Here is a 14,585-nt window from a genome sequence, read left to right on the forward strand (position 1 = left end):
TCAATCCCACATCACTGGCCATATACACTCCCATGGACTCTCACTAAATCTCACATCTCTGGCCCATAGACTCCCATAGACCATCAGTCCCACATCACTGGCCATATACACTCCCATTGACTCTCACTAAATCTTACATCTCTGGCACATAGGCTCCCATATACCATCAGTCCCACATCACTGGCCATCTACACTCCCATTGACTCTCACTAAATCTCACATCTCTGGCACATAGGCTCCCATAGACCATCAGTCCCACATCACTAGCCATATACACTCCCATGGACTCTCACTAAATCTCACATCTCTGGCCCTATGCACTCCCATAGACCATAAGTCCCACATCACTGGCCATCTACACTCCCATGGACTCTCACTAAATCTCACATCTCTGGCCCTATGCACTCCCATAGACCATAAGTCCCACATCACTGGCCATATACACTCCCATGGACTCTCACTAAATCTCACATCTCTGGCCCTATGCACTCCCATAGACAATCAGTGACACATCACTTGCCATATACACTCCCATGGACTCTCACTAAATCTCACATCTCTGGCCCTATGCACTCCCATAGACCAACAGTCCCACATCACTGGCCATCTACACTCCCATGGACTCTCACTAAATCTCACATCTCTGGCCCTATGCACTCCAATAGACCATCAGTTCCACATCACTGGCCATATACACTCCCATGGACTCTCACTAAATCTCACATCTCTGGCCCTATGCACTCCCAGAGACCATCAATCCCACATCACTGGCCATATACACTCCCATGGACTCTCACTAAATCTCACATCTCTGGCCCATAGACTCCCATAGACCATCAGTCCCACATCACTGGCCATATACACTCCCATTGACTCTCACTAAATCTCACATCTCTGCCACATAGGCTCCCATAGACCATCAGTCCCACATCACTGGCCATATACACTCACATGGACTCTCACTAAATCTCACATCTCTGGCCCTATGCACTCCCATAGACCATCAGTCCCACATCACTGGCCATATACACTCCCATGGACTCTCACTAAATCTCACATCACTGGCCATATACACTCCCTTGGACTCTCACTAAATCTCACATCTCTGGCCCTATGCACTCCGATAGACCATCAGTCCCACATCACTGGCCATATACACTCCCATGGACTCTCACTAAATCTCACATCTCTGGCCCTATGCACTCCCATAGACCATCAGTCCCACATCACTGGCCATATACACTCCCATGGACTCTCACTAAATCTCACATCTCTGGCCCTATGCACTCCCATAGACCATAAGTCCCACATCACTGGCCATCTACACTCCCATGGACTCTCACTAAATCTCACATCTCTGGCCCTATGCACTCCCATAGACCATAAGTCCCACATCACTGGCCATATACACTCCCATGGACTCTCACTAAATCTCACATCTCTGGCCCTATGCACTCCCATAGACCATCAGTGACACATCACTTGCCATATACACTCCCATGGACTCTCACTAAATCTCACATCTCTGGCCCTATGCACTCCCATAGACCATCACTGACACATCACTGGCCATATACACTCCCATGGGCACTCACTAAATCTCACATCTATGGCCCTATGCACTCCCTTAGACCATCAGTCCCACATCACTGGCCATCTACACTCCCATGGACTCTCACTAAATCTCACATCTCTGGCCCTATGCACTCCCATAGACCATCAGTCCCACATCACTGGCCATATACACTCCCATGGACTCTCACAAAATCTCACATCTCTGGCCCTATGCACTCCCATAGACCATCAATCCCACATCACTGGCCATATACACTCCCATGGACTCTCACTAAATCTCACATCTCTGGCCCTATGCACTCCCATAGACCATCAGTCCCACATCACTGGCCATATACACTCCCATTGACTCTCACTAAATCTTACATCTCTGGCACATAGGCTCCCATATACCATCAGTCCCACATCACTGGCCATCTACACTCCCATTGACTCTCACTAAATCTCACATCTCTGGCACATAGGCTCCCATAGACCATCAGTCCCACATCACTGGCCATATACACTCCCATGGACTCTCACTAAATCTCACATCTCTGGCCCTATGCACTCCCATAGACCATATGTCCCACATCACTGGCCATCTACACTCCCATGGACTCTCACTAAATCTCACATCTCTGGCCCTATGCACTCCCATAGACCATAAGTCCCACATCACTGGCCATATACACTCCCATGGACTCTCACTAAATCTCACATCTCTGGCCCTATGCACTCCCATAGACCATCAGTGACACATCACTTGCCATATACACTCCCATGGACTCTCACTAAATCTCACATCTCTGGCCCTATGCACTCCCATAGACCATCAGTCCCACATCACTGGCCATCTACACTCCCATGGACTCTCACTAAATCTCACATCTCTGGCCCTATGCACTCCAATAGACCATCAGTTCCACATCACTGGCCATATACACTCCCATGGACTCTCACTAAATCTCACATCTCTGGCCCTATGCACTCCCAGAGACCATCAATCCCACATCACTGGCCATATACACTCCCATGGACTCTCACTAAATCTCACATCTCTGGCCCATAGACTCCCATAGACCATCAGTCCCACATCACTGGCCATATACACTCCCATTGACTCTCACTAAATCTCACATCTCTGCCACATAGGCTCCCATAGACCATCAGTCCCACATCACTGGCCATATACACTCACATGGACTCTCACTAAATCTCACATCTCTGGCCCTATGCACTCCCATAGACCATCAGTCCCACATCACTGGCCATATACACTCCCATGGACTCTCACTAAATCTCACATCACTGGCCATATACACTCCCTTGGACTCTCACTAAATCTCACATCTCTGGCCCTATGCACTCCGATAGACCATCAGTCCCACATCACTGGCCATATACACTCCCATGGACTCTCACTAAATCTCACATCTCTGGCCCTATGCACTCCCATAGACCATCAGTCCCACATCACTGGCCATATACACTCCCATGGACTCTCACTAAATCTCACATCTCTGGCCCTATGCACTCCCATAGACCATCAGTCCCACATCAATGGCCATATACACTCCCATGGACTCTCACTAAATCTCACATCTCTGGCCCATAGACTCCCATAGACCACCAGTCCCACATCACTGGCCATATACACTCCCATGGACTCTCACTAAATCTCACATCTCTGGCCCTATGCACTCCCATAGACCATCAGTTCCACATCACTGGCCATATACACTCCCATGGACTCTCACTAAATCTCAAATCTCTGGCCGTATGCACTCCCATAGACCATCAGTCCCACATCACTGGCCATATACACTCCCATGGACTCTCACTAAATCTCACATCTCTGGCCCTATGCAGTCCCATAGACCATCAGTCCCACATCACTGGCCATATACACTCCCATGGACTCTCACTAAATCTCACATCTCTGGCCCTATGCACTCCCATAGACCATCAGTCCCACATCAATGGCCATTTTCACTCCCATGGACTCTCACTAAATCTCACATCTCTGGCCCATAGACTCCCATAGACCATCAGTCCCACATCACTGGCCATATACACTCCCATGGACTCTCACTAAATCTCACATCTCTGGCCCATAGACTTCCATAGACCATCAGTCCCACATCACTGGCCATATACACTCCCATTGCCTCTCACTAAATCTCACATCTCTGGCACATAGGCTCCCATAGACCATCAGTCCCAAATCACTGGCCATGTACACTCCCATGGACTCTCACTAAATCTCACATCTCTGGCCCTATGCACTCCCATAGACCATCAGTCCCACATCACTGGCTATATACACTCCCATGGACTCTCACTAAATCTCACATCTCTGGCCCTATGCACTCCCATAGACAATCAGTCCCACATCACTTGCCATATACACTCCCATGGACTCTTACTAAATCTCACATCTCTGGCCCTATGCACTCCCATAGACAATCAGTCCCACATCACTGGCCATATACACTCCCATGGACTCTTACTAAATCTCACATCTCTGGCCCTATGCACTCCCATAGACCATCAGTCGCACATCACTGGCCATATACACTCCCATGGACTCTCACTAAATCTCACATCTCTGGTCCTATGCACTCCCATAGACAATCAGTCCCACATCACTGGCCATATACACTCCCATGGACTCTCACTAAATCTCACATCTCTGGCCCTATGCACTCCCATAGACAATCAGTCCCACATCACTGGCCATATACACTCCCATGGACTCTTACTAAATCTCACATCTCTGGCCCTATGCACTCCCATAGACCATCAGTCCCACATCACTGGCCATATACACTCCCATGGACTCTCACTAAATCTCACATCTCTGGTCCTATGCACTCCCATAGACCATCAGTCCCACATCACTGGCCATATACACTCCCATGGACTCTCACTAAATCTCACATCTCTGCCACATAGGCTCCCATAGACCATCAGTCCCACATCACTGGCCATATACACTCCCATGGACTCTCACTAAATCTCACATCTCTGGCCCTATGCACTCCCATAAACCATCAGCCCCACATCACTGGCCATATACACTCCCATGGACTCTCACTAAATATCACATCACTGGCCATATACACTCCCATGGACTCTCACTAAATCTCACATCTCTGGCCCTATGCACTCCCATAGACCATCAGTCCCACATCACTGGCCATATACACTCCCATGGACTCTCACTAAATCTTACATCTCTGGCCCTATGCACTCCCATAGACCATCAGTCCCACATCAATGGCCATATACACTCCCATGGACTCTCACTAAATCTCACATCTCTGGCCCATAGACTCCCATAGACCATCAGTCCCACATCACTGGCCATATACACTCCCATGGACTCTCACTAAATCTCACATCTCTGGCCCTATGTACTCCCATAGACCATCAGTCCCACATCACTGGCCATATACACTCCCATGGACTCTCACTAAATCTCACATCTCTGGCCCTATGCACTCCCATAGACCATCAGTCCCACATCACTGGCCATATACACTCCCATGGACTCTCACTAAATCTCACATCTCTGGCCCTATGCACTCCCATAGACCATCAGTCCCACATCACTGGCCATATACACTCCCATGGACTCTCACTAAATCTCACATCTCTGGCCCTATGCACTCCCATAGACCATCAGTCCCACATCAATGGCCATTTTCACTCCCATGGACTCTCACTAAATCTCACATCTCTGGCCCATAGACTCCCATAGACCACCAGTCCCACATCACTGGCCATATACACTCCCATGGACTCTCACTAAATCTCACATCTCTGGCCCATAGACTTCCATAGACCATCAGTCCCACATCACTGGCCATATACACTCCCATTGCCTCTCACTAAATCTCACATCTCTGGCACATAGGCTCCCATAGACCATCAGTCCCAAATCACTGGCCATGTACACTCCCATGGACTCTCACTAAATCTCACATCTCTGGCCCTATGCACTCCCATAGACCATCAGTCCCACATCACTGGCTATATACACTCCCATGGACTCTCACTAAATCTCACATCTCTGGCCCTATGCACTCCCATAGACAATCAGTCCCACATCACTTGCCATATACACTCCCATGGACTCTTACTAAATCTCACATCTCTGGCCCTATGCACTCCCATAGACAATCAGTCCCACATCACTGGCCATATACACTCCCATGGACTCTTACTAAATCTCACATCTCTGGCCCTATGCACTCCCATAGAACATCAGTCGCACATCACTGGCCATATACACTCCCATGGACTCTCACTAAATCTCACATCTCTGGTCCTATGCACTCCCATAGACAATCAGTCCCACATCACTGGCCATATACACTCCCATGGACTCTCACTAAATCTCACATCTCTGGCCCTATGCACTCCCATAGACAATCAGTCCCACATCACTGGCCATATACACTCCCATGGAATCTTACTAAATCTCACATCTCTGGCCCTATGCACTCCCATAGACCATCAGTCCCACATCACTGGCCATATACACTCCCATGGACTCTCACTAAATCTCACATCTCTGGTCCTATGCACTCCCATAGACCATCAGTCCCACATCACTGGCCATATACACTCCCATGGACTCTCACTAAATCTCACATCTCTGCCACATAGGCTCCCATAGACCATCAGTCCCACATCACTGGCCATATACACTCCCATGGACTCTCACTAAATCTCACATCTCTGGCCCTATGCACTCCCATAAACCATCAGCCCCACATCACTGGCCATATACACTCCCATGGACTCTCACTAAATATCACATCACTGGCCATATACACTCCCATGGACTCTCACTAAATCTCACATCTCTGGCCCTATGCACTCCCATAGACCATCAGTCCCACATCACTGGCCATATACACTCCCATGGACTCTCACTAAATCTTACATCTCTGGCCCTATGCACTCCCATAGACCATCAGTCCCACATCAATGGCCATATACACTCCCATGGACTCTCACTAAATCTCACATCTCTGGCCCATAGACTCCCATAGACCATCAGTCCCACATCACTGGCCATATACACTCCCATGGACTCTCACTAAATCTCACATCTCTGGCCCTATGCACTCCCATAGACCATCAGTCCCACATCACTGGCCATATACACTCCCATGGACTCTCACTAAATCTCACATCTCTGGCCCTATGCACTCCCATAGACCATCAGTCCCACATCACTGGCCATATACACTCCCATGGACTCTCACTAAATCTCACATCTCTGGCCCTATGCACTCCCATAGACCATCAGTCCCACATCACTGGCCATATACACTCCCATGGACTCTCACTAAATCTCACATCTCTGGCCCTAAGCACTCCCATACACCATCATTCCCAGATCACTGGCCATATACACTCCCATGGACTCTCACTAAATCTCACATCTCTGGCCCATAGAGTCCCATAGACCATCAGTCCCACATCACTGGCCATATACACTCCCATGGACTCTCACTAAATCTAACATCTCTGGCCCATGGACTCCCATAGACCATCAGTCCCACATCACTGGCCATATACACTCCCATGGACTCTCACTAAATCTCACATCTCTGGCCCTATGCGCTCCCATAGACCATCAGTCCCACATCACTGGCCATATACACTCTCATGGACTCTCACTAAATCTCACATCTCTGGCCCTATGCACTCCCATAGACCATCAGTCCCACATCACTGGCCATAAACACTCCCATGGACTCTCACTAAATCTCACATCTCGGGCCCTATTCACTCCCATAGACCATCAGTCCCACATCACTAGCCATACACACTCCCATGGACTCTCACTAATTCTCACACCTCTAGCCATAGCCACTCCCATAGACTCTCACTTAATCCAACATCACTGGCCACAAACACTCGCATGGACGCTCACTCAATCTCACATCGCTAGCCATATGCACTCGCATGGACTCAATCCCACATTGTTGGCCATAGACACACCCACAGAGTCTGACACAAACCCACTAGTTTGCGTTAAGGGACATGTAAAAAGTAATGAATTCCCAAATAAAAGCTCACTTTAAAAGGAAAAGTCTTCAAAGCAACAATATATGTATGTATCAATTCGGGTAATGAAGGGCACATCTTCCCCTTGTCAAACTGTCCTTCTTAGGGTGATTTTGCGAAGCACTGTGGGTATTCAGATGTCTTAAAGAACACGTGCATGCCCATCGTCCCTCACAAGCGCATTCTTTCTTCCAGGGGGTCTAATGCAGGAGCGCTGCATAAGATAAGATGTGTTGTGCCATAGGTGACTTATGCAGACTACAGGGGCAAATGCATACTCTGCACCCCTGCTTCACCATGCTGGGGAGATGGAAGCTGTGTGATTTCAAGGGGCAGGGCCCAGGCTCACCTAAACCCCCGAAGAGCTCTCACATGCGCCACCCATCGCTGTCTTCATAATATGCTTCAATGGACTCTCACTGCTCCCCCAGTGCTGCTCTAAGGCAGGTCCCTTGAGTCCCATCCATCCCACTCCTCACAGGACATCTCGATTCATTGCTAGGATTTGGCACCTTGGCGGAGGGGGCTTCTGGACACCTTTGCTTCCTCTCCCACAGCTGAAGAAGATTAGAATCAGACCCAGGAACGTAACAGTGCAGCCATGAAGGTCATGTAGCTTCCTTCAGTAGAGGCACCTATGGGATATATATGTGTAGGTGGTTTTCTGTTGAGGTTCCAGTTTTTGGACATTTGCTCCAATTTCAGAAGTGGTTTTTCAGCATCTTTGCAGTAAAGAGACTGGATCGGTCTAGTTAGTCATTCCTGCCTATAACCCGCTGCAGCCCCTCTCTCCATATCCTTCCAAATGTATCCTTTTATAGCTTATCCTTCTAGTTGCATCCATATTACAATGTCCTATTACTACACTCGCTGTCATATAGTGCTCCCCTGCAGCACCACTGGGCTTCCTCTATTTTACACCCAAGTCATAAATACCTCAACCTGAGATGACTTGGGTCTGCATCGCCACCGGGCTCCCTCTCTCTTACACCCAAGACATACATTCCCCGACCTGAGATGACTTGGGTCTGCATCACCACCGGGCACCCTCTCTCTTACACCCAAGACATACATTCCCGACCTGAGATTACTTGGGTCTGCATCGCCACTGGGCTCCCTCTCTCTTACACCCAAGACATACATTCCCGACCTGAGATTACTTGGGTCTGCATCGCCACTGGGCTCCCTCTCTCTTACACCCAAGACATACATTCCCGACTTGAGATGACTTGGGTCTGCATCGCCACTGGGCTCCCTCTCTCTTACACCCAAGACATACATTCCCCGACCTGAGATGACTTGGGTCTGCATCGCCACTGGGCTCCCTCTCTCTTACACCCAAGACATACATTCCCCGACCTGAGATGACTTGGGTCTGCATCGCCACCGGGCTCCCTCTCTCTTACACCCAAGTCATATCGCCACCGGGCTCCCTCTCTCTTACACCCAAGTCATACATTCCTCGACCTGAGATGACTTGGGTCTGCATCGCCACCGGGCTCCCTCTCTCTTACACCCAAGTCATACATTCCTCGACCTGAGATGACTTGGGTCTGCATCGCCACCGGGCTCCCTCTCTCTTACACCCAAGACATACATTCCGCGACCTGAGATGACTTGGGTCTGCATCGCCACCGGGCTCCCTCTCTCTTACACCCAAGTCATACATTCCCTGACCTGAGATGACCTGGGTCTGCATCGCCACCGGGCTCCCTCTCTCTTACACCCAAGACATACATTCCCGACCTGAGATGACTTGGGTCTGCATCGCCACCGGGCTCCCTCTCTCTTACACCCAAGACATACATTCCCCGACCTGAGATGACCTGGGTCTGCATCGCCACCGGGCTCCCTCTCTCTTACACCCAAGACATACATTCCCGACCTGAGATGACTTGGGTCTGCATCGCCACCGGGCACCCTCTCTCTTACACCCAAGACATACATTCCCGACCTGAGATGACTTGGGTCTGCATCGCCACCGGGCACCCTCTCTCTTACACCCAAGACATACATTCCCGACCTAAGATGACTTGGGTCTGCATCGCCACCGGGCTCCCTCTCTCTTACACCCAAGACATACATTCCCCGACCTGAGATGACTTGGGTCTGCATCGCCACCGGGCTCCCTCTCTCTTACACCCAAGTCATATCGCCACCGGGCTCCCTCTCTCTTACACCCAAGTCATACATTCCTCGACCTGAGATGACTTGGGTCTGCATCGCCACCGGGCTCCCTCTCTCTTACACCCAAGTCATACATTCCTCGACCTGAGATGACTTGGGTCTGCATCGCCACGGGCTCCCTCTCTCTTACACCCAAGACATACATTCCGCGACCTGAGATGACTTGGGTCTGCATCGCCACCGGGCTCCCTCTCTCTTACACCCAAGTCATACATTCCCTGACCTGAGATGACCTGGGTCTGCATCGCCACCGGGCTCCCTCTCTCTTACACCCAAGACATACATTCCCGACCTGAGATGACTTGGGTCTGCATCGCCACCGGGCTCCCTCTCTCTTACACCCAAGACATACATTCCCCGACCTGAGATGACCTGGGTCTGCATCGCCACCGGGCTCCCTCTCTCTTACACCCAAGACATACATTCCCGACCTGAGATGACTTGGGTCTGCATCGCCACCGGGCACCCTCTCTCTTACACCCAAGACATACATTCCCGACCTGAGATGACTTGGGTCTGCATCGCCACCGGGCACCCTCTCTCTTACACCCAAGACATACATTCCCGACCTGAGATGACTTGGGTCTGCATCGCCACCGGGCTCCCTCTCTCTTACACCCAAGACATACATTCCCCGACCTGAGATGACTTGGGTCTGCATCGCCACCGGGCTCCCTCTCTCTTACACCCAGACATACATTCCTCGACCTGAGATGACTTGGGTCTGCATCGCCACTAGGCTCCCTCTCTCTTACACCCAAGACATGCATTCCCTGACCTGAGATGACTTGGGTCTGCATCGCCACTGGGCTCCCTCTCTCTTACACCCAAGACATGCATTCCCTGACCTGAGATGACTTGGGTCAGCATCGCCACTGGGCTCCCTCTCTCTTACACCCAAGACATGCATTCCCCGACCTGAGATGACTTGGGTCTGCATCGCCACTGGGCTCCCTCTCTCTTACACCCAAGACATGCATTCCCCGACCTGAGATGACTTGGGTCTGCATCGCCACTGGGCTCCCTCTCTCTTACACCCAAGACATGCATTCCCCGACCTGAGATGACTTGGGTCTGCATCGCCACTGGGCTCCCTCTCTCTTACACCCAAGACATGCATTCCCCGACCTGAGATGACTTGGGTCTGCATCGCCACTGGGCTCCCTCTCTCTTACACCCAAGACATGCATTCCCCGAACTGAGATGACTTGGGTCTGCATCGCCACTGAGCTCCCTCTATCTTACACGCAAGACATGCATTCCTCGACCTGAGGGGACTTGGGTCTGCATCGCCACTGGGCTCCCTCTATCTTACACGCAAGACATGCATTCCTCGTTCTGAGGGGACTTGGGTCTGCATCGCCACTGGGCTCCCTCTCTCTTACACCCAAGACATGCATTCCCCGACCTGAGATGACTTGGGTCTGCATCGCCACTGGGCTCCCTCTCTCTTACACCCAAGACATGCATTCCCCGAACTGAGATGACTTGGGTCTGCATCGCCACTGAGCTCCCTCTATCTTACACGCAAGACATGCATTCCTCGACCTGAGGGGACTTGGGTCTGCATCGCCACTGGGCTCCCTCTATCTTACACGCAAGACATGTATTCCTCGTTCTGAGGGGACTTGGGTCTGCATCGCCACTGGGCTCCCTCTATTTTACACCCAAGACATACATTCCCTGACCTGAGAGGACTTGGGTCCGCATCGCCACTGGGCTCCCTCTCTCTTACACCCAAGACATACATTCCCCGACCTGAGATGACTTGGGTCCGCATCGCCACTGGGCTCCCTCTATCTTACACCCAAGACATACATTCCTCGACCTGAGATGACTTGGGTCCGCATCGCCACTGGGCTCCCTCTATCTTACACGCAAGACATACATTCCTCGACCTGAGGGGACTTTGGTCCGCATCGACACTGGGCTCCCTCTATCTCACACCCAAGACATACATTCCTCGACCTGAGATGACTTGGGTCTGGAGATTAGAAGGAGATGAAACCTGCCCTGGAGGCATCAATATGGGGCTCCCAGGTGAACTCCCTGCTTTTGGCACCCTTAGCCGTTGTGTGGAGTTGCCAGGATATAGTATCACCCCTGCTAATAGAATAATACAGGTGGGTGAATTTAATTTGCCAAAAAAAGTGGTTTAATTTCGGCCCAAAATCTGCTTTTCTGGTGAATTAAAAATCCTCAAATTTTTCCAGAATGTTGTGTCCTGGCAAAAAAGCAAAAACAAATAAACTTGTTTCACAAACATTTCAACCTATTAAGAAAGTGTGATTTATTTAACAAAAAATCGTCAGTTAGAGAAATAGAAAGATTTAGTTATTTTAAAAGCTAATAACGTCCATTAACTAAACTATCAATGTGTGTTTAAAATGAACTAATTCACTACGGAAGAAATTATTTTCTATTATCCAAAACAAATCGCTGGACAAGCCCACCAATTAATTTTCTACTGAAATCGCAAAAACCTTGGCTCCTGCCAAACAGCACTCTCCCAGGACGTTTTCGTGACTGTTTCTGGAGTATTTGATGGAGTCTGTGGAGAATCTACTGCTCCATCAGATGTCTGCTTGCTCTTGCCTTAGCCCAGTCCTACGGAGTTTCTAGATGAGACTTTGCTTAATAGTCAGCAGAGACCCTTCCTCTGAATTCAGCCTGGACCGAGCAGGACCCAGTGATCCCCCAATCTCTGTGATTTCTAAATGGCGGGATACAATCTGTGGTGATTGTGCTGTGTGTTTGGTAGTATGCCCACCTACCGTTTCATGCACGGGGCGGAAGTCATCCTTTATCGTCACAATGCGGAACTGAACTGAAATAGAGAAGGAGACCATTAGTACTGAAGTGGCACCAAAGATGTCCATGTCTAGTATAAGCCCCTGGAACCCAACCAAGAGAAGCACGATCAGCGATCAAACCAGGAACCTCTACATTCTCATAGGCAATGTTGATTGCCTTTCTTAAAGCGCTTGCTTGCAGGTGATACGGCCTCGTGATGCTGACCTCCATTCATTTCAAGGGCGCAAGAGAAAACCATTTAGTCCACTAACTGAAAGTATGGGGGAAGAAGTCTCTCAGAGCTTCCCGAATGCAATGCGGTCTTGTAACACGCTAACAAATACGCTGCCTGGGTAGATGCGGGAGAATATCAATGCAATGGATATTTAAATTGAGGAAATTGGCACCTCTTGAGTAGAAAGATTTTTTATTTTTTTGCAGTTCACGCATTTGTAATTGGCCGTCTTTTGATAAAGGGAGCCAGGCATGGATCCTAATACCGGTGTAAGGGGATCCACGCTGCGATTGTTTAGAAGCGGGCGCTGAGCTGCATTGTGGGCCCTCTGCAGTGATCCTAAGGAGAAACACTGGTAAACTATGAGTTCTGTTGGACCACTTGGGGTAGTCTTTGTTATCTACTTTAAATTGAGATTGCAATTGATGACTAAACAATGGGAAAATCAATATAATGTCAGAGCCCCAGAGATCTTCTGTATAGATCTTGCCCGCAAGGATGTCCGACACTGAGGGAAATCTAAATGGTCAGCAGAGATGCTCTGTGCTCTGGACAGATCCCGTCGCCTCCAGGAACATGATCTCAGACAGGCTGAGAAGCCTCTGTTTAGAAAAGGGACAGATTCCTGATTTCTCTTTACTTCCATTGGCTGGATCATGATGGGACAGTTGGTGTTGTCACCATGGAAACTCCTACATGAAGGTTCCTATATGGTGTTGCCATTATGGAGAATTTACTTGGAGGCCCTTTGGAAGTGGCAGGCCCTGTATAAATGATGGTAGCTGGTACCACACATGGAGAGGGGAACCCAGGTGTGATGGGGTGAAGCCGCCATGATGCGCCGGGGAAGAAGAACATGACTGCAGATGTAAGAACCAACATTTATGATGGCATCCACAAGCTGAAGACACTAAGCAGGAGCATGGTGAGATATTTAGTCTGTGTAACCATGCTTCAAGGGAGCGGTGCTCCTGAGAGGCACGACACTGAGAGCAGGTTTTATAATGAGAAGGAGAGTGATATGAAAGGGAAGGAGATCACGGTTGTGTGGGGTGTTATCAAAGGCCTCAAACTAACAGAACTGAAGGGCCATGTGGACAAGGCCTACCTGTCATTACCAAAGGAATAGCAACATTGTTTTATTCACACATGAATAAGAAATTCAAGGGTCTCTTTCACATGAAAAACAGGGTTTTCAAACACTGATACAAAAACGTCTTTACATGTGTGTTTGGAAGTTAAAACTGGAAGGCTATGTGAAAAAAGGCCTATTTGTCATTACCAAAAGAAGAACAGCATTTTAATTGACCAAGCAAGATGAAATGCAAGGGTACTTTTCACATGAAAAGCAGGATTTTTAAACACTGGCACAAAACGGCTTTGCATTTGCAGTATAAATGTGATAAATGTACCCCTGCAAACATAACAATGCCATGGAAAAAGACATGGGACCTCATTATAAGTTTGCCGGTCCGGAAAAAAGGGTGCCCGTAAGCTCACCGACGCCCTTGTTTCCGGACTGGCAAACTATGAGTCTACCTGCCGGAACCGCTGTGCCCGACAGGTTGGACCCTGCCAGGCACAGTGGCCACAGTAGACAGACCGGTCATGGAGTCGCCAGCACCGTTAGCAATGTTGCCAGTGCTGGAACTTACATTTTTCCGGCACCTGACTTCCCCGGCTGCAGGGTTACCACTGGACTCATAATGAGGCTAATGGTGCGTGT

The 14,585-nt window shown here is 49.5% G+C and overlaps 1 protein-coding gene across 1 annotated transcript in view; it reads right to left on the reverse strand.

Annotated features, from left to right (window-relative positions):
• LOC138580190 (alpha-2-macroglobulin-like) overlaps positions 1 to 14,585 on the reverse strand; it is a 273,947-nt gene that overhangs the window by 220,890 nt on the left and 38,472 nt on the right. Inside the window, exon 4 of the mRNA XM_069650527.1 lies at positions 12,606 to 12,658. Within this exon, the coding sequence (XP_069506628.1) occupies positions 12,606 to 12,658 (53 nt within the window). The remainder of the gene's footprint in view (positions 1 to 12,605; positions 12,659 to 14,585) is intronic.

This window comes from Ambystoma mexicanum, chromosome 3p (genome assembly GCF_040938575.1).
Source record: "Ambystoma mexicanum isolate Mex_15411 chromosome 3p, UKY_AmexF1_1, whole genome shotgun sequence".
Classification (NCBI taxonomy): domain Eukaryota; kingdom Metazoa; phylum Chordata; class Amphibia; order Caudata; family Ambystomatidae; genus Ambystoma; species Ambystoma mexicanum.